We start from the raw sequence: 20,589 nt of genomic DNA, 5'->3' as shown, positions 1-20,589 counted from the left end.
TTGGCATGCACTCTACTTGGCACATGCAGTTTAGTGTGTAAGGGTAAAGGTCAATCCTAGAAGAGGGAAACCGTATGTCGATTGTAACAATAGCGTGTGTGTGTGTGTGTGTGTGTGTGTGTGTGTGTGTGTGTGTGTGTGTGTGTGTGTGTGTGTGTGTATGGGCCCCTTCTTCATTTGGACCTGGCTGGTAGAGAGAGGGAAAAACATCACTCTCAGACTACCTGGCATATTTGCATGAACAGTACTTTAATGAATCCTCTTCAATGATGTGGGAAGCAGGAGGAGAGAAGCAGAAGGAGATAAGCAGAAGGAGTGATGACGTGGGAAGCAGGAGGAGGAAGCAGAAGGAGAGGTGACATGGGAAGCAGGAGGAGAGGTGACATGGGAAGCAGGAGGAGAGGTGACGTGGGAAGCAACAGGAGGAAGCAGGAGGAGAGGTGACATGGGAAGCAGGAGGAGAGGTGACGTGGGAAGCAACAGGAGGAAGCAGGATGAGAGGTGACGTGGGAAGCAACAGGAGGAAGCAGGAGGAGAGGTGACGTGGGAAGCATCAGGAGGAAGCAGGAGGAGAGGTGACGTGGGAAGCAGGAGGAGGAAGCAGGAGGAGAGCTGATGTGGGAAGCAGAAGGGGGGGGTATACAGTAGGGCTGGACGGTATGGTCTAAAATTAATATCACGGTATAATTATTATTTTTTTATCTACTTTTTCTCCCATTTTCTATTTTTCTCCCATCCCAATTTCGTATCGTCCAATTCTACCCTCCCCTGTCTCGAACGCTGTTTGGCCATGCCTCCCACAAGCCGGCTGTAATGTGGACGAAGCCATACATTGCACGAGTCCCCTCCGGTACTCGAGGTAGCAGCCGTCGCATCTTTTCACCTGCACAGCGCGATCTTTCAGCGTCGGGGGTCTGCGCTTTGGAGGGACGCCGCCCCCGTCCCTTCCTGATTCTACTGCACATGCGCACCAACCGACCTGTAGGAGTCGCTGTCCACAACGTCCGATCCCCACCCATCAGCTTCCCACCCCCTAATACTGCCAAATGTATTAGTATGAACGACCAGCAAAGCTGAATGCAATGCGGAGAGCTGTGCTCGAACCCAGCGTCTCCTGCATTGGTGGTGAGCGCCTTGCCCACTGCACCAAGTGAAAATAAAAACTACTGCGTCTGCAGGACAGGAGGTTTCTTTCCCTCAAACAACTCAAACACAATAAAACTCCCAACATAACTTAACTTTAGTGTACATGTTTGACAACGTAGAGCGAGAGAGCGTGATGTAATAGGTTTGAGTTTGAGGTTAGAGCGTCCTAAGTTGCCGTAGTTGATGATGTCACACCAGGATGTCATTGTCAACACACAGAGTTGGAAACGAGAGCAGCCCGATGGATAAAGCGATATAAAGAAACGAATAGCCAATAAATGTGAAGTTATCTTTGAACCTCTGTTGTCAAGCCTCGTCAATATAACCCCCCCCCCCCCCCACTTTCCTCACTAATGAAACTGGTGCCGCGGAGTCACGCTAGAACGTTAGCTTAGCGGCTAACATTAGCCCGTTGCTGCACTAAAGCAAGTCTCCTCTCAGCCTCCTTAGCCAAATTGAAATGCCCAAACTATATGGCAAGGTCCGTGAGCAAGTAGAGAAAAACTCAGTACAATTAAACACTATGCAACGACCACTGCAAATGTCGAGTGAATCGTCAAGTAACGTTAACGTCATTACTACTGCTGTGACTAGCTGCTCTAGTCTAGTCTACCGGTCACAAGGTATGAAGGTATAGTCAAAATCCATACCGTAGCGCAAATTGATACCGTTTATACCGTATACCGTTTATACCGTCCACCCATACAGTATGTATGTACGTATGTAGAGAAAGACTAAGAGGAAAGGAGACAGAGAGCCATGTGGGGGGAGAGAGAGAGAGAGAGAGAGAGAGAGAGAGAATATGATTCTGTTGATTGTTTTACTGCTAATATTATGGTATTTTTTATTTCTTAATATATGTTATTGTTTGTATGTTGGACTTGCTTTGGCAATAAGTACTGTATGTTGATATTTCATGCCAATAAAGCCTATTTGAATTTAATTTAATTCAGAGATAATTTAGGACCTGCTCAGAGGTCATCAATCGGCACACATGCGATGCATGCATGCAATTCGTATCTGCGATTAACCCATCCCGTCGTCCTTCCCCCCCAAGGGCAGCCGGGAGCAGACAGGCGTCAACGTGAGCCGCGCCAGGGGACCAATCCAAGTGCTCCTGTCCGTCTTCGTCAAGGACGCCACAGCGTTAGCGATCTATTGTTGTGCATGTTTTTCCATTGGGTTTATCTTATCGGGGGGGGGAACCCTTGCGAGCATGGGGAGAACATGCAAACTCCACACAGAAAGGCCTGGGAGATACCCCACCTGGGTAACTGGCATCATGGAAACCTGGTTCCCAAGCGGGAATCGAACCCTGGACCTTCTTGCTGTGAGGCGACAGTGTTAACCACTACACTACTGTGTGTAGAGAGAGAGAGAGAAAGAGAGAATATGATTCTGTTGATTGTTTTACTGTTATTGCTAATATTATGGTATTTTTTATTTCTTAATATATGTTATTGTTTGTATGTTGGACTTGCTTTGGCAATAAGTATGTTGATATGTCATGCCAATAAAGCCTATTTGAATTTAATTCAGAGAGAGAGAGAGAGAGAGAGAGCACTGACTTATAAAGATCAATGAGGAAGAGGAGAACATCGCTGTCTCCTTCGGTCCCGTTCTTCGCCTCCACTATGTCTTCTGGTGTTCCACATACAATGAACACTGGGAAGACAACACACACACACACACACACAACGTTGTGGTTCATGTGCTCAATGTCACTTTACAGAAAAATGCACTGTTTTCTATCACCCAACAACTGGGAAAGAGATAAAAATAAGAGGCAAAATAACATGTACAACTACCAATGTAATCTATATGCTTAAGTGCCCATGTGGTAAGGCATATGTCGGTAAGACAACACATGCTTTAAAACATGTATTGCTGAACACAGGAGTACGATACGGAATGAGGATGAAAAAAGCCCAGTAGCTTTACATTTTAAAAAGGCACACCACAATGTCTCATCACTAAGATACCTTGGAATAGAGAGAGTGCATCTTCCAAGACGAGGGGGAGATATAGATAATCTCCTACTGAGGAGAGAAGTATGGTGGATCCATTATCTTAAAACTATGGCACCAACAGGACTCAATGAAGACTTTGACATTAGACCTTATTTATAAATTTAACTTATAGAGGGAGACAGTCAATAGACTTTGTTTTTTGTTTTTTCATTTGTTTTCAGTGGCTAGGACTTGTACCTTGCACACTGCTGCCTGTTGCCTATCTGTAAATTATGTCTTAATACTGTGTTTAGTATAGATATTTCTCATAAAAAATCCCATAAAAAAAAAAGTCTAATGAAAAGATTAATTGTTACTTAATCATGTATAAAATGTATCAATCATGCAAGTCTTGGGACCGCCTCTGATCACCAGGTGGGGCTGATTTTTCAATCTATTTCACTTCCTGTATAAAAATATGTCATTTTGTGTTGTATGCATGCTTGAGGAAGACCGGTCGAAACGTCGCATCTAATGCCTTTTTTTGTCTATTAAAACACCTTGGAACTACAAGTGAGTTGCGAGCCCCGCTTTGTTCTTTTGAGTTTAGAATACTTACAATTGCTTGTTCTGTTTTTCATCATCATTGTGGCTTGGAGTTCTTCAGGTTTGCGAAGAATTGTCCTATGAACCTTCGAGGAAAAGTAGCCGGAGCCAGCATCCAGTGCATTTATGTACCTGTTGAGTCATAGGAAATCTCAAATCTGCCTCATTTTCCAGTCTCGTGCAAAATAACTGCCCAATAGAGAAATGAGGGAGTCATGGTGAGGATGTATGCTGATGATCAACAACTGTGCACAGACTTCTTTTAGATGCTAACATGTTGGATACTAGCTCACATTCCATTCATGCATTCAATCATTATTTAATCTCAAAGAGCAAGCTCTCATTTACAATGACGTAGAGAAATACAAAACACAATAAATACAAAGAAAGAAAACAATAATAGAAAGTCAATCAATTAAACATTTAAAATAATTAAACAACAACTGCAGACTGTGGTGAAGTGGTTTGCTATTAAAGATTTAATCTGACAAATAGATATAAATGTATTAGTTTTAAAGTACATTGCAAAACATTCCATGTTTCTGGGGCACAGAAGCTAAGAGCAGATTTTCCTAATTCAGTGCAAACTCTAGAAACCTTAAGTGTAAGCCAATCACCAGAGCGAGTGTATGATATGATATGATATTTTCATTTGTAATGCGCCCCCCAGCCAATTTTTACATCGGTCCGAGCCGCGTGTATCCTTTCCGCAACGGAATTCGGTTTCCGGTCTTCCTCTGATTGGCCGCGACCCCCACGTGACCCGCCCCCCTATCCACCGCTGCCGCGCGCGAGCGAGTGGCCGCGGACTCGCTCACTTTCTCAATTTATACGCATGGAAGTATTGACTGAATGAATGAATGAATGAATGAATGAATGAATGAAAACTTTATTTAACAGATTGCAGAATGGGTACAATACAGTACGGCTCAATACACACAATTGTTAAGGGGATGCAGACCTGAGAAAGACGTTTGTCTTGTTTACATCAGGGTCCCCCATTTTCAATTCATATAGAACGACTACGGCGTAACAAATCATTAAAAAAATATACCGTTAACTGGAATATGTTGTGCCTTTACACATATGTTGGATTATGTAATTGGTTTGTCATGACAAACAAATTAAAAAAAATGCGATTTACCCGCTGGCTGTAACACTTCCTCCAGTCCTGGTCCAGACATTCACATTCACAACCCCCCATCAATAACCCTCAGAACATAACATTTCCAACCGGTGGGCTGATGCAGATCTGGCATCAGCTCACACACCAACTCATTATTATTTATTGTCAATTGTGTTTGTTATGTGTATTATCTGTGTTGTTGTTGTTGTTGTTGTCTCCACTATGTTAGTCTTGTATTCCCCTGTCTGTGGTTTGTAAATATGTGTTAGTCTGGTTGTTTAATTGTTAATGTTTTCCCAGTGTACTCTGTGTTCGGTTGGTTCTGTCTATCACACCTGTGTCCTGTTTGTAATTACCCTCTGTGTCTATCAGTGTATTGTCAATTAGTCTGTGTATATTATTGTTATCTGTCCTGCCCTCCTGTGCGCGATCATTGCTAAATGTTACCTTTGTATGTCAGTCGTGTTTTTGTCTTGTGAAGTAAACTGTTCATCACCACGTCGACTTCTGTCTCATACTCTGCCACCTGGGTTCATCACCATGCCGAAGAAGCATACTAATCGTAACAGAATGATCGCGCCGCCTAACCTGAACCCGGCAGAGAGGAGAGACGGAGCGAGCTTCGTGCTCGGGATCCTGGGCGCTTCTGTCCTGAGTGCCGACCAGGCGACCGCTCGGGATCTGGCACCATGGGACGCAATGGCTGGGCCAGCGGCGCCGATGACATCGGGTGCTTGCGCCGCGGCCACTCCTGTGCTGGATTCCTGGGTGGGGAGTCGCCTGGTCCGCAGGGGAGCGTCGGGGAAGGGGCGCGGATCCCGACGCCACAGCCCCAGGGGAGGGGGTTCCCAGGGACGTAGGTCTTCCTCGCCGGCCTGGTCGAGGTCTCCTCCGCCCTGGGAGGTTCCAGAGGACGAGCCACCACCATGGCAGACCTGCAGGACGACGCCGGATTCCGCTGCCGGAGGGACCCCGGTCCGGGGTCCTGCACCGCGTCCTGCCACCAGGGAGCCTCCGGTTGCCTCCGCCGCCGTGGAGACCCCAGCCCCAGGTCATACTCCGGAGCCGTTACCCCTACCCTCCATCCTTCCCTGTTCCAATCCTCCTCGTCAGCCCCCTTCTCCCGATCCAGTTCCCGCGAGCCCCGTCCCTCGAACCCCCCTCCTCCCCCCTCACCTTTTCGCTGATGCGGCTTCCGTCCCCCCCACCCTCCCCGTTCCCGGGGGGCCTGCTGGGTCGCCTGGGAGTCGACCTTCGAGGGCGGGGTACTGTAACACTTCCTCCGGTCCTGGTCCTGTGGGACCAGGACCCAGACATTCACATTAACAACCCCCCATCAATAACCCTCAGAACATAACATTGCCAACCGGTGGGCTGATGCAGATCTGGCATCAGCTCACACACCAACTCATTATTATTTATTGTCAGTTGTGTTTGTTATGTGTATTATCTGTGTTGTTGTTGTTGTTGTTGTTGTCTCCACTGTGTTAGTCTTGTGTTCCCCTGTCTGTGGTTTGTAAATATGTGTTAGTCTGGTTGTTTAATTGTTATTGTTTTCCCAGTGTACTCTGTGTTCGGTTGTCTTGACTATCACACCTGTGTCCTGTTTGTAATTACCCTCTGTGTCTATCAGTGTCTTGTCAATTAGTCTGTGTATATTAGTGTTGTCTGTCCTGCCCTCCTGTGCGCGATCATTGCTAAATGTTACCTTTGTATGTCAGTCGTGTTTTTGTCTTGTGAAGTAAACTGTTCATCACCACGTCGACTTCTGTCTCATTATACTCTGCCACCTGGGTTCATCACCATGCCGAAGAAGCATACTAATCGTAACAGCTGGCTACAACAACACTCAGTGACTGCATGTAGTCAGAGCCAGAGCTCAGCGATGCCGCTCGCGGCAGCACATTCTCGCCGCGGGCTGAGCTCTGGTGTCCGCTGGAGCAAGCCAGAGACAGCCGGAGATGCGATATTTTATTTGTTTGTCATGACAAACCAATTACATAATCCAACATATGTGTAAAGGCACAACATATTCCAGTTAACGGTATCTTTTTTTAATGATTTGTTACGGCGCAATCAATACTTCCATGCATGCGGGACCTCCATGTTTTGGGGGTATTCATCAGACAAATCGGATCCGGGGATTCGGCTCCCATCAGTCTGGCAAGAACTGCGGGTTTTCAGCCTCTCCCCTCTCTCCTGGAGCTTAAGGGGGAGCTTAGTATTCCTGCCTCTGAGGAGGTGGCTACAACATCAACACACAGTGACTACATGCAGTCACTGTGTGTTGTTGTAGCCAGCGGGTAAATCGCGATTTTTTTATTTGTTTGTCATGACAAACCAATTACATAATCCAACATATGTGTAAAGGCACAACATATTCCAGTTAACGGTATATTTTTTTAATGATTTGTTACGGCGTAATCGTTCTATATGAATTGAAAATGGGGGACCCTGATGTAAACAAGACAAACGTCTTTCTCAGGTCTGCATCCCCTTAACAATTGTGTGTATTGAGCCATACTGTATTGTACCCATTCTGCAATCTGTTAAATAAAGTTCTCATTCATTCAATACTTCCATGCGTATAAATTGAGGAAGCGAGCGAGTCCGCGGCCGCGGTGGATAGGGGGGCGGGTCACGTGGGGGTCGCGGCCAATCAGAGGAACCCGGAAACAGAATTCCGTTGCGGAAAGGATACACGCGTCCGGGCCGCAGCCCGGGGGGAAAAAAGAATATGAATAAATGGACCGCGGACAATGTAGACAGAAAACATAAGAACACCTCAGGCACACAACACAACAGGAAAGTAACTCAGTGATCATCCAGAGCGAAAAGGTGGGTTTTAAGCAAGGCCTTGAATGTCTGTACGGTGTTGACAGACTTGATGTTAAAATGGAGCTTATTCCACAGTGTCGGCGCCATCACTGCAAAGGCCCAGAAACCCTTTGTCACCAGCTTGGCCCACGGTACCCTCAGACATAGTTGGTCATTCGATCTGAGGGACCTGGAGCTGAATGAATGAATGAATGAAAACTTTGGGGTGGGGGGGGGTGGGGGGGACTGTACATTGGAGGTGGTTGGGTGGGGGGGGGGGTTGGATAGGAGTGGGGGGGAGGTTGGGTAGGAGGGGTGGGTGGGAGACACTGTACCACTGTACAAGCAAAACTGTACATTGGAATATTGACAAGACCATACTTGGTAATTTACTGTACATTGGAGGGGGTTGTGTTAGGACATTTACAGGGGCCAGTTTCGAATTGCAGTCTCCCGTAGGTGTTTTTTTAGAGTGTTTTTGAAAGTGGGTAGTGATTCACATTCCTTTACAGCTTTGGGTAGGGCATTCCACATTGATGTGGCATAATTGCGAAACGTGTTTAGTCCCTTGTTTGAGCCGAATCTGGGTTTAACATGATTTGTGGAGCTCCCTCTGGTGTTGTGATCGTGGTATTCACTGACCTTTGGGAAGTATTTTGACATGTACATGGGTACCTTGGTCGTGTAGTGTATCTTGTAGACCAGGCCCATTGCAAGTTGCTGTACTCGGTCGTCTACTCTAAGCCATCCTAGGTTGTCAAAGTGGGCAGGGGTGAGGTGGGTTCTAGGAGTAAGGTCAAGCAGTAGTCTGACCAGTTTGTTTTGAGATGTTTGTAATTTTGTTTTTAGCGCCTTTGAGGTGCTTTGGTACCATGAGGTGCAAGCATAGTCGTAGTACCCTTGAATGAGTGCTCCTGCCAGAGTCTTCAGGGTATTCTTGTTTACCAGTGAGGAGATCCGATACAAGAATCCGATCGAGTTTGTTGGTTGACTTTTTTTATTACATTGGATGCCATTTTGTCACAGGAAATATTTGCCTCTAGGATGGAACCCAGGTAGGTAATATCTTCTTTCCTTGTGACAATATTGTCACCCACTGTAACTGAGAAGCCGTCGGTCTTGCTGAGTTTGTTATTTGAACCGAAGAGAATGGACTCTGTTTTGCCCATGTGTAGTGATAGTTTGTTATCAGCGAGCCATATGCAGATTTTGCCTAGTTCTGAGCCGAGGGTTTTTTCAACCTGTAACTTGTTCTTGTCAGAGACCAGCAGGGCTGAGTCGTCCGCAAACAGGAACAAGTTGCAGTCACAAGCTGACGACATGTCGTTTGCATAAATTAGGAACAGTAGCGGACCTAGTATGCTTCCTTGTGGAACACCACAGCTTACTGTGAGGGGGGGGGAGCTGACGGGTTGGACCAAGAGTTCCTCAATGTAGGCCGGAGCGAGACCATTGAGGGCATTGTAGGTGAATAGCATGGTTTTGAAGTTGATTCTCTTCCTCACTGGGAGCCAATGGAGAGAGACAAGGACTGGGGAGATGTGGTCCCTCAATCTGGTGCCTGAAACCAGCCTGGCAGCAGCATTTTGAACGCACTGTAGGGGGAAGATGGTTTTGTCCGGAAGACCAGAGTAGAGGGAATTGCAGTAGTCCAGTCGTGAGAAAATGAGCATGATGATGACTTTATGAAGGTCGCTGGGGGAGAGGAAGAACTTGATTTTTTAAATGATGCACAGTTGAAAGAAACAGGACTGTACCACTGATCTTACTTGCTGGTTGAAATTGAGATCTGAGTCAAATAGGACCCCAAGGTTTCTCACATTGGGTTTCACCAAGGAGGAGAGGCTTCCCATGTTTCTGGAGCTCTGATAGGCCTTTCACACCGGGAATAATTGGTTCGGAACATGAAAAATCGGTGCTCAGTGTTTTCTTAGAGGGCCGAACTAAAGCCTCTGTCATGTTCCGAACCAATTATTCCCGGTGTGAACGCGCCGGCCGGTTCGAGATTACGTTCGGGAACCGGCTCTGGCACGGAGCCCGGCCGGTGTGAAAGGCCTATGAGTGACTGAGGTGGGGGTGCCAAACAGAGTATGATAAGGTCCAGAACTCCAATCCAGCAATGAGGTGATGTAGGGTGGGAGATCATCAATAATACAGAAACGCAAATGCCAATGCAAGTCACGTCTCTCTGCCAGAGAGGATCACTCAACCTTAGCATATAGGATACAATGATGGAGGGGCGGCTGGGTGGCGCAGCGGACATTGCGCTCGTTACCAACGCATGAGACACCGGTATTGAATCCGTCTGTCTGCGTTGCCTCCGGCTTGGGCCGGCCGTCATACTAACTCAATTGGCAGAGTTAGCGGGTGGGAAGTCAATGGGTGGTAATCTGGACGTTGTAAACAGCGACTCCTACAGGTCGGTTGGGGTGCCTGCACAGCAGAGACAGGAAAATGGCGGGGGCAGTGTGAGCCTCCTACACGTTATTCCTCGCCAAATGAGAGTCCGCGCTGGCAGGTGAAAAGATGCGACTGGCTGCCTACACATGTATCGGAGGGGACATGCGATGAGCTTCTATCCTCCCTACAACCGGCCAGTGGGGGGCACATGCAAGCAACATTCAAGACAGGGGAGGGGAGAATTGGCACGGCTAAATTGGGATGGGAGAAAAATAGGAGAAAAAGTAGATAAAAAAAAAAAGGATACAATGATGGCTACCATAACTATCACCAGTGATAAATCTAAGAACAGAATGATAGAGTCCAGAGGCTTTAGAGTGGAAGCAGCAGCATGTCTATAGACTTGTCTCCATAATCCAAAACAGATGCTTCAACAACCTTCCTTCTGCGAAGAATAGAAAAAATAATAATCTGGTTAGAGACATGGACGTGATAAAGTGTTTAAATGTACTTTCATATCTTGATTACCAATATCCATTGTGAATGGAATATTGTGCGCATTACCATGGAAACTGAACTTTCACAGACCCCAGAACCCAACAGTGAACAAGATAAGGTGTTTACAGTATCCCAGAACCCAGGGGATCGTTGTAGAACAGTTTGGAGGCCTTCATGCTGCTTATGGATAAGTTATGGTAACTGAAGCTGGATTCGGACAATCGTGATTAAGGGTTGCTGGGAAAATTCTTTCTGTGTTTACTAACTACATGAAGGTCAGTCTGAATTATTATGGCTGTTTAATAACTAAGCTAGTGGCTGCGTGATATGTATGTTGAAGATGATGTGTCATTCCTCTTTGCATAACCTTTAAAGCCAATACAAGGTCAATACAAGTCTTAGGTAACGCTGTCTTGCCAGCCTTATACCTGAAACCGATTCATCTGTGTTGTGACTTGTGATAGAACAAATCCATGGTTGTGTGATTTCACAGGATATCCCATCTCATTGCTGTGTGTGTAATCTGTGGATTTCCATTTCAGCGTGGTCTGTCAGAAATGGGGGTTCAATTTGGAAATAGCGCCGATGTACGTCATGAAAGCACAGGGCCTCTTTTTTATCCCAGTACATTGCTGGACAAGTCAAGTCAAGTCAAGAGTTTTATTTGTCACGGCATACAAGTATACAATGAAATGCGGGTTGTCTTGCCGGCAACAATGTGCAATACAGTAGTACAACATATAATAGAATCCAATAAACAACATTGTGCAATAAACAGGTAACATAGTGGGACATCACGGTATTTGTACATAGTTATTTACAGAGCATGAAGGACATGCTAGGTCCTTTGGTAGTGCAATACACTGTTACTATACTATTTTTAAAGTGACCTTTCCTTTGTGGCCATAAGTGTGAGCGTGTGCAGCATGAGTGAGTGCTTTCTCATGTTAAAGTGGCTGCTAGTGTGCGAGCGTGCACAGCGTGCGTGTCGTGTGTGTGCTAATGTGTGCTTGTGTGTAGAGAGTTCAGTGTTCTGTGACACTCAGTGTTCATTGTTCAAGGCTCTGATGGCCTGGGGGAAGAAGCTGAGCCGAAGCCTCTCTGTCCTAGTAGCTGGTGTTCGCAGGCGTCTGCCTGACCTCAGCAGCTGGAACAGGCTGTTATTGGGGTGGTGAGGGTCTTTCATTATTCTGCAGGCTCTGGATTTGCACCTCTTGTTGTATAGAACCTGCAGGGGAGGTAGTGCAATACCTGTGGTACGCTCGGCTGAGCGCACCACTCTCTGTAGGGCCTTCTTGTCCTGTGCCGTGCTGTTTCCATACCAGGCAGTGATGTTTCCAGTCAAGATGCTCTCTACAGCTCCGGAGTAGAAGGACTGGAGTATCTTCCCCGATACTCTGAACTTCCTTAACTGTCTCAGGTGGTAGAGGCGCTGCTTCGCCTTTTTTACAACTGTGTCTATGTGTGTTGACCATGTCAGATCCTCTGAGATGTGGACCCCCAGGTACTTAAAGCTGCTCACCCTGTCCACGGTGGCCCCGTTTATCCTCAGTGGTGTGTGTGTCTCCTGCTGTCCTCTCCTATAATCCACGATCAGCTCCTTGGTTTTACCAATGTTCAGGAGCAGGCTGTTGTCCTGGCACCAGCGTTCCAGTACCTCAACCTCCTCCCGGTAGGCCTTCTCGTCGTTGTCCGAGATCAGCCCCACCACCACCGTGTCGTCTGCAAACTTCACTATGGAGTTGGAGCTGAACTTGGCCACACAGTCGTGTGTGTAGAGTGAGTACAGCAGGGGGCTCAGAACACAGCCCTGGGGGGACCCGATGCTCAGTAGTGTGCATGTAAACACCACAGACTTCAATCCCAAACCTGTACTGCTGCATTAAAAAATAATCAGTTGCAGTCCTTTTCGTTGGATTAGGAATCTTTTCTAGGGCCTCCAACTAGGCTATAGGCTACACATATTACAGGGCCTCAAGGGTGGGAAAGGTGCTGTAAGTGTTATTTTCTTTGTTAAAATAAGTGATCTACATGTTAAAATAATAGCTCTACATTCCAACAGCCATCATTGATATAGAGTGTTTGGTCAGTAACATGAGTCTCCCAGTCCCTTCGCTCTGCACTAAACACAAAATATATTTTCTGGTATCCCGTTCCCACTTTATCCAACTCAGGAGAAGGAACTCCACACTGCAAAAACTGAACAAAAATAAGTAAAAGCAAATATGTGCTTGAAAGTTAAATAATCTGCCAGCAAATTTGGCTTGGCAAGATTTCTTGAAATAAGTAAAGAATATCTAGGGTTCCCTCTCCTGGATAAAGTGGGAAGGGATACCAGACATCAATGTTCTGTTCTGCAGAGCGGAGGGACTGAGAGTCCAGTATCCGGGACTGAGAGTCCAGAGCTGTGGTTTTCCACAAGGAAGCATACTAGGGCCGTTACTGTTCCTAATTTATGCAAATGACATGTCATCAGCTTGTGACTGCAACTTGTTCCTGTTCAAGGACGACTCAGCCCTGCTGGTCTCTGACAACAAGTTGCAGGTTGAAAAAGCCCTCAGCTCTGAACTCAGCAGAATCTGCACCTGGCTAGCTGATAACAAACTATCATTACACTTGGGTAAAACAGAGTCCATTCTCTTCGGATCAAATAACAAACTCAGCAAGACCAACGGCTTGGCTTCTCTGTTACAGTGGGTGACAATATTGTCACAAGGAAAGATGAAATTACATACCTGGGTTCCATCCTAGAGGCAAATCTTCCCTGTGACAAAATGGCAACCAATGTAATCAAAAAAGTCAACCAACAAACAAGATTCTTGTACCGGATCTCCTCTCTGGTAAACAAGAATACCCTGAAGACTCTAACAGGAGCACTCATTCAAGGGTACTACGACTATGCTTGCACCTCATGGTACCAAAGCACATCAAATTCACTAAAAACAAGATTACAAACATCACAAAACAAACTGGTCAGACTACTGCTTGACCTTACTCCTAAAACTCACCTCACCCCTGCCCATTTTGACAACCTAGGATGGCTTAGAGTAGACGACAGAGTACAGCAACTTGCAATGGGCCTGGTCTACAAGATACACTACACCACTATAAACACTATGCAACAACCATCAAATGCACACAGCACACACACCCACACGCACACACTCACTCAAACAAACAACACACTGCAGCACCCACTCTCCACACTTTAGATCACACAAACACACTTTACACTTTATATTTATTGATAAAGGATTTGCACTACAACTCGTACACCTACTGTGAATTGTACCTAAATTGCACCTCGTCCCATTTCTGCCTTGCACTATATAGTATTGTATATTAGTACACTGCACAGTATTGTATGGTAACTACGTCTATTCTGCATCGAACATTGTACATATGTCTAAACTGAACACTGTGACCTAATTTTTTTACTTCTAATTTTACTATGTTATTTTATTTCATACTTATCTTGTTTTGCACAGTCTCTGGAGCGTAACAGTAAGAAGCATTTTGTATAAAAGTATTCTGTACTTCTGTATGACAAATATTAAAGAAACTTGAAGAAACTTGAACTAAGGTACCCATGTCGAAATACTTCCCAAAGGTCAGTGAATACCACGACCACAACACCAGAGGGAGTTCCACAAATCATGTTCAATCCAGATTCGGCTCAAACAAGGGACTAAACACGTTTCGCAATTATGCCACATCAATGTGGAACGCCCTACCCACAGCGGTAAAAAAAAATTGAATGCCTACCCACATTCAAAACCGCTCTCACAGAGCACCTACGGGAGGCTGCAATTCGAAACTGGCCCCGGTAAACATCCAAACCCCCGCCCCCCCCCCTCCACCCAACCCCCTCCAATGTACAGTTTCTTCCCCCTCAAATGTATATACTCTTTTAGAAACTCTGTCTCTTAAACAGTACTGTATATATTGTATGTCATAAATGTCTGGATGTAACAGTACTGTTTATCTGTATGTCATGCATGTCATAAATGTTACGATTAATTGAAAATGGGGGACCCTGATGTAAACAAGACGAAAGTCTTTCTCTGGTCTGCATCCCCTTAACAATTGTGTGTATTGAGCCGTACTGTATTGTACCCATTCTGCAATCTGTTAATAAAGTTTTCAATCAATCAATCAAATATCAGTGATGTCTGTCGGAATGTAGAGCTATTTAACACTTATTTTAACAAAAGGAAATACCACTTACAGCATCTTTAACAGTAACACTTTGGTTTTGACTCTCCTCTGACTGGAGACATCTAACGACATACATGAATTATCTTTGAGCGGTTTCTCCCCACTTATGCCACAGACAGTAAATGCACTCTGCGCCAATTCCATTATGTTACATGTCTGCTGGTTAACCCTTTCACTACCACGGGTTAACCCTTTGTACAGGCGGTTAACCCTTTCACTACAACACTACAGACAGTTAATCCTTTCACTACCACACTACAGAAGGTTACAATCCCACTACCAGACAGTTTATTATTCTCGCCAGTTTACCTTTCATACTTAAGAATTTACTTCTACTTGATTGATCATAGGACCATTTACTTTGCAACTAAATGCCGAAACCATAGCATAGTGATCTCTGACCACTGCCCCATCCAATTAGACATGTAATTTCCAACAGTCCCATATATAATATACAACTCGCTGTATGATAGCATGTAATATAATAATGCTGTATATACGTATATATATATTTTTATTCTTACCATATATATATATATCTGTCTGTATATACAGTACCTGCATATAGTCCTTTTTACACATCTGTAGATCCTATATCTATATCTGTACACATTCCTTATACTCTTACTACCATAGTGTCTTTATACCTGTATCACCGTACATATTAATACTACAACTATGTACATACATCTGATTAGCATTATTACTCAATAGTACTCATTTATATATTTTATACCCAGCTTAATGACCTGTACATTGTATATTACTATTGCACTTTACTGTTACACTTGCACTCTGGTTGGATGCCAAACTTATTGTACTGTACTTGTGCTGTATAATGACAATACATTTGAATCTAATTTAACCTAATCTAACCTCAGCGCTCATGTCAACTTGACCCACTTTTACTAACACATAGTTAGTCATTTACTTTTACTTGGCGGTCCATAGCACCCCTGGAATGTCATACTGTATACTATCACATGGGAGTCACTCAAAGCCTACCTCAGGGGACAGACATTGACAATATTAAAAAAAAAAATATTATTATAAGATATATATTTTTTTTTTTGCATTCGACTACGACATTGGCAGTCGACTACGGCTCCTTTCGATCGATTAGTCGACTAATATGGGTCAGCCCTAGTGTGGACATATTCAACGCTGTTGAAAGTGCCGTGCAGCAATATGGGGGGTTTGATAAACTGTCCGCTGTTGTTACCGATGGAGCACCCACAATGAAAGGAAAACACACAGGATTCGCCGGGCTTCTAAAGGAGAGTGACGTTGAGTGTCCAATGCTGCACTGCATTATACATCAGGTAAGTTCGCTAACATAATTTCCATCTATTGTGGGTCACTAATAATCAGGGGTGCAGTGGTCATGCCACGCGGTACCACACCGTCCCAGCACTTTTCTGAGCAGAAGTACGCAAATGGACGCGCGCACACAAAAATGAAACGTTATTTCATCTGATGCAGATCGCATGCACAAACATTGAAGTTGACATTCCTTCTATTGTGCGCCAACAGGAGAGACCACAAGTGTCTCATTAAAGACAGAACCATTATTGACCCACTGTGGGGGGAGGGTGAATGTCATGCCAGTTTGATAAAGGGTCAATGGGAGGCATGTAGAATTGCACAAAAAGGAATTCATTATTCTGATGAGTATTGCACTTGGCTACTTGTAAACAAAGTTACAAAAATATAATTGTTTATATGCCTTATTTATCACATCTGTGACTATTATGGGCTATTTGAGTGATGGGGTACTACTGGCGGGACTGCCGATAAACAATGCGGCCCCCCAGATTGAGTGTGGACATTTAGTGGCTCTCACCATATACAAAGTTGCCCACCCCTGGTCTGACTCTAGAACATACCGTATGTATTTGTATTTTTAAGAAACATTTATTCACTGAGGTCTTGGGGTGGGTGGGGGTTCTATGTTGTCAACGTTTATTATTTAAATTTATTCTATAAACGTGTATTCTAAGAATCGATTAATAAAGTGTGTATAAAAACAAAAACATACTAGAAAACAAATGTCTTTGTTGTGAGGTGAAGCAGGTTTCCAGACTGAAGCTGGAGCAGTGAGTGTCCAGCATGAAGAACGGCATGTGTTACGGTTTGGTTGGTGTGCTGGACCCAGGTGCAGTGCAGAACGGCTATACGAGAGGCAGGTGTCGATTCTCAAGTAAAGGATACTTCTTTATTGTTACATGTGCTAGGCGTACACGCCGACAACGGCGTACAAACAAAAGGGCAGAATCCTTTGTCTCCAAAAAAGGGAAATTAAAGGGGAGAATTCAACTCTCCAAAAACACACTATAGCATAACACATAAACTGATCTGTATAACAAAAATGGGGAAAGCAAAGGGGAGAAAACACATCATAAAAGAAACACGTCGGGCGACAGTGCTACGTAAGCACACGATAACGTCATACAAACGACAAAGCAACGACACGGTAATCAATACAAAGGCGAACTAACTTATCCTCCATGGCAGGAGCGATAAGTGCTATTCACATAGGTGTACTCACGGGAAGAATGGCGATCGACACACGGTGTCAGTAGTGACACGGAAGAGCATATAATGCCACCCTAACTAGACACACCAGGTGCCAATTAATGCAATCAGGGCAGATAGACAGGTTAATTACCACCAGGTAACACTAGGGCTTTGCTCCCTGAGGACCCCATGGAATGTACCCGAGAACTTCACTGATCAACAGCATCATTGGTAAAGTAGGAAATAGGGCTAGGAGTCCAGAATGCTGAACTTACCCTTTAAATTCACAAAATGTCTCCCTGGCGACTCACCAGAAGCAGTCCTCTGTAAACGTCTTGTAGACGTTCTTGTAGACGTAGGCCGTCTCCCAATCGGGCTTGATCGGGTGTCGGAACTTCCAGAACTCGATGAAGAAGTCGGAGATCTTGCGCGCAGGCGGCAGGACGCGGTGCAGGTTGGGCTTATAGTCGCAGGAGAGGCCAAAGCTGCCCGCCGAGATGATGGGCATGTTCAGCCTCAGGCCTATCTCCATACTGAGAGAGAGAGAGAGAGAGAGAGAGAGAGAGAGAGAGAGAGAGAGAGAGAGAGAGAGAGAGAGAGAGAGAGAGAGAGAGAGAGAGAGAGAGAGAGAGAGAGAGAGAGAGAGAGAGAGAGAGAGAGAGAGAGAGAGAGACTTTGACTTTTGATGTTCTTTATTAAAACATGTCAACTAAAAACAGTCAGTAGAGACACAAAAATCTCACGGCATCTTCATAAAAACAACACACACACCCACACACTCACCCGCACACACACACACACGCACACACACCCCAAAAAACTCCCTTCAGCACATAAAACCCACTTGACCTTCAAATGCATATGTTCAGCCCCTCCTCCCCCACAGTACACATTGCATTCCCCAATCCCCAAGCATTCACGAACGCATCAACATTATGTCTCAGTGAGAAATACATGAACTCTAATCTAAGGCGTGCAGAAATCATACCCCTCAACATAGGCACCGATTCCGTAGGACCAACGCCCTTGATCATATTCCTACGGGTCAGCCAAATGGCTAACTTAGCCTGCCCGTAAACAAAGTTCAGTAAAACGCTCACAACCTTGTTACTTAATGAATATGTTTGGCCAAGGATGAAACTCTCCACACAGAACATCACCCCCAGCTTCACACACAACCCTTTTAGGAACCACAACACCCTATTAATCCTTTGACACTCTAGGAAAACATGGGTTACAGTCTCAGATACTCCGCAAAAGGGGCACCCATCACCCACCCCTGGATCCACCCGAGCCAGGAACCGATTCGTTGCCAACACCCCATGCGCTATCCTCCACTGTAGGTCCCCTGACCTCTTAGGCAGTGGCTGTTTGTAAAAAACCCTCCACCTAAAGCTAGCAGTGCTGCCATCACCCAGCACCTCCTGCCACTGATGCTGCCTGACGTCCTGCAGGGACCTGATGTTTCTGACCTTCATGCATGTTATGTACAGAGCCTTGCCACATGCCAGGCTAAACTGCCCCAAGCTGGGGGTGGAAAAGGACAGTAACCCCCCCCCCCCCCCCCCCCCCCCCCCTCCTGCCAGACCCCATTCTCTGCAGGGAACTCCAGCGCCTGCCCTCCCTGTGGCATCACTGTGCGGTCTTTGACATAGTCCGGCAGAACCCCCAGCACTTCTCTGATAAACCCTTCCAGCAGTCTCAGAGATGTTATTCCAGAGAGAGAGAGAGAGAGAGAGAGAGAGAGAGAGAGAGAGAGAGAGGAGGGGAGAGAGAGAGAGAGAGAAAGGGGGAGATGGGGGGAGAGAGGAGGGGAGTGATAGAGAGACAGAAGGAGAGAGAGAGACAGAAAAACACAGAGAGAAATAGAGAGCAGGGGAGAGAGAGACACTGATGTATACAGTAAGATAATGGAAAGAAACTGAGCACCTAGGGATGCATTAGAACTTGTTGATGCATACACACCTGTGCACCAACACACACACACACACACACACACACACACACACACACACACACACACACACACACACACACACACACACACACACACACACACACACACACACACACACACACACACACACACACACACACACACACACACACACACACACACACACACACAGTTGAGAGAGAGACACTGCTGTATACAGAGAATAGTCAAATAAACACCTACTCAGCCATGTGGAAGGTAGCATAGGTACAGCTGGGTCCAAACAGTGCACAGCCCACCTCACCTGTTCTCTGCAACACAGGAAACACAACTCTCAGGATGTGCGCATGTGTGTGTATCTGTTGAGGTGTGTTAATGGTACCGTGTTTGAGAGAGAGAGAGAGAGAGAGAGAGAGAGAGAAAGAGAGAGAGAGAGAGAAAGAGAGAGAGAGAGAGCATGTATGTGTGTGTGTGCATGTTCATTCAATCTTTATTCAATCTCGAAGGATCATTGAGAGCAAGCTCTCATTTACAACAACGTTGAGAAATACAACGCATAATAAATACAAAGAAACGTTGCAGAAAAAGAAAGTTGTTCAATTAAACATTTAAAATAATTTAAAACAACTGCAGACTATGTGTGTGTGTGTGTGTGTGTGTGTGTGTGTGTGTGTGTGTGTGTGTGTGTGTGTGTGTGTGTGTGTGTGTGTGTGTGTGTGTGTGTGTGTGTGTGTGTGTGTGTGTGTGTGTGTGTGTGCTACAGCATAGCTGGTCTAATAGGTGATAATCTACTTACATTCAGGTTCTTCCAGATTTCAACCCCCTCACATGTGCTGCTACTGCAGCCTTTGCGTTTGTAAAGTGTTGTATTGAACCCTCTGAAGGTGGCTGTCATGTTATATTTGATTGGCAGGTTGACTGTGAGAGAGGGAAAAAGAGGGAGAGAAAGAGGGAGAGAGAAAGAGAGAGAGAGACAGAGATGCAAAGCTGCAATTCAACCAACGAAAGGAGAGAATATCAAATAATAACACATAAGGGGAACACCACACATTTTAAGACTTCACATTATTCTTCCTGGACAGTTGAGTAAGTATTTGGGTGGTTGACGTGACGTCCTTAGTGTCAAAGATAAGTAAATAATGAAAGAATATATGAGAAAATGTTGTTATATTGCACAAAACATTTTGTTTTATATGAATGCACAGAGCATTTATGCAAATATCGTTCCAGTTATTCTAAAATGTCAGCCAAATTAGTAAAAGTTCATATGGTGTGACTGTCCCACGAACATTTCACAAAGTTTGATTTTGAATAAAAACAAGAAAATTAATGCATTTGTTATTTATTTAACTACATATGGACAACTCAGATGTCTA

General features: G+C 45.1%; 1 protein-coding gene across 1 annotated transcript in view; it reads right to left on the bottom strand.

Moving 5' to 3' along the window:
* Positions 1–20,589, bottom strand: part of gucy2cb (guanylate cyclase 2Cb) — a gene marked incomplete at both ends in the record, with an annotated part of 151,597 nt that overhangs the window by 114,635 nt on the left and 16,373 nt on the right. The window contains 5 exons of the mRNA XM_084322976.1: positions 2,715–2,811; positions 3,715–3,833; positions 17,589–17,810; positions 19,457–19,524; positions 20,010–20,131. Coding sequence (XP_084179102.1) covers positions 2,715–2,811; positions 3,715–3,833; positions 17,589–17,810; positions 19,457–19,524; positions 20,010–20,131 — 628 coding nt within the window. The remainder of the gene's footprint in view (positions 1–2,714; positions 2,812–3,714; positions 3,834–17,588; positions 17,811–19,456; positions 19,525–20,009; positions 20,132–20,589) is intronic.

This window comes from Notolepis coatsorum (genome assembly GCF_963971535.1).
Source record: "Notolepis coatsorum genome assembly, chromosome: 10".
NCBI lineage: Eukaryota > Metazoa > Chordata > Actinopteri > Aulopiformes > Paralepididae > Notolepis > Notolepis coatsorum.
Note: the sequence above shows the minus strand (reverse complement) of the source record. Positions and strands in the feature narration are given on the sequence as shown.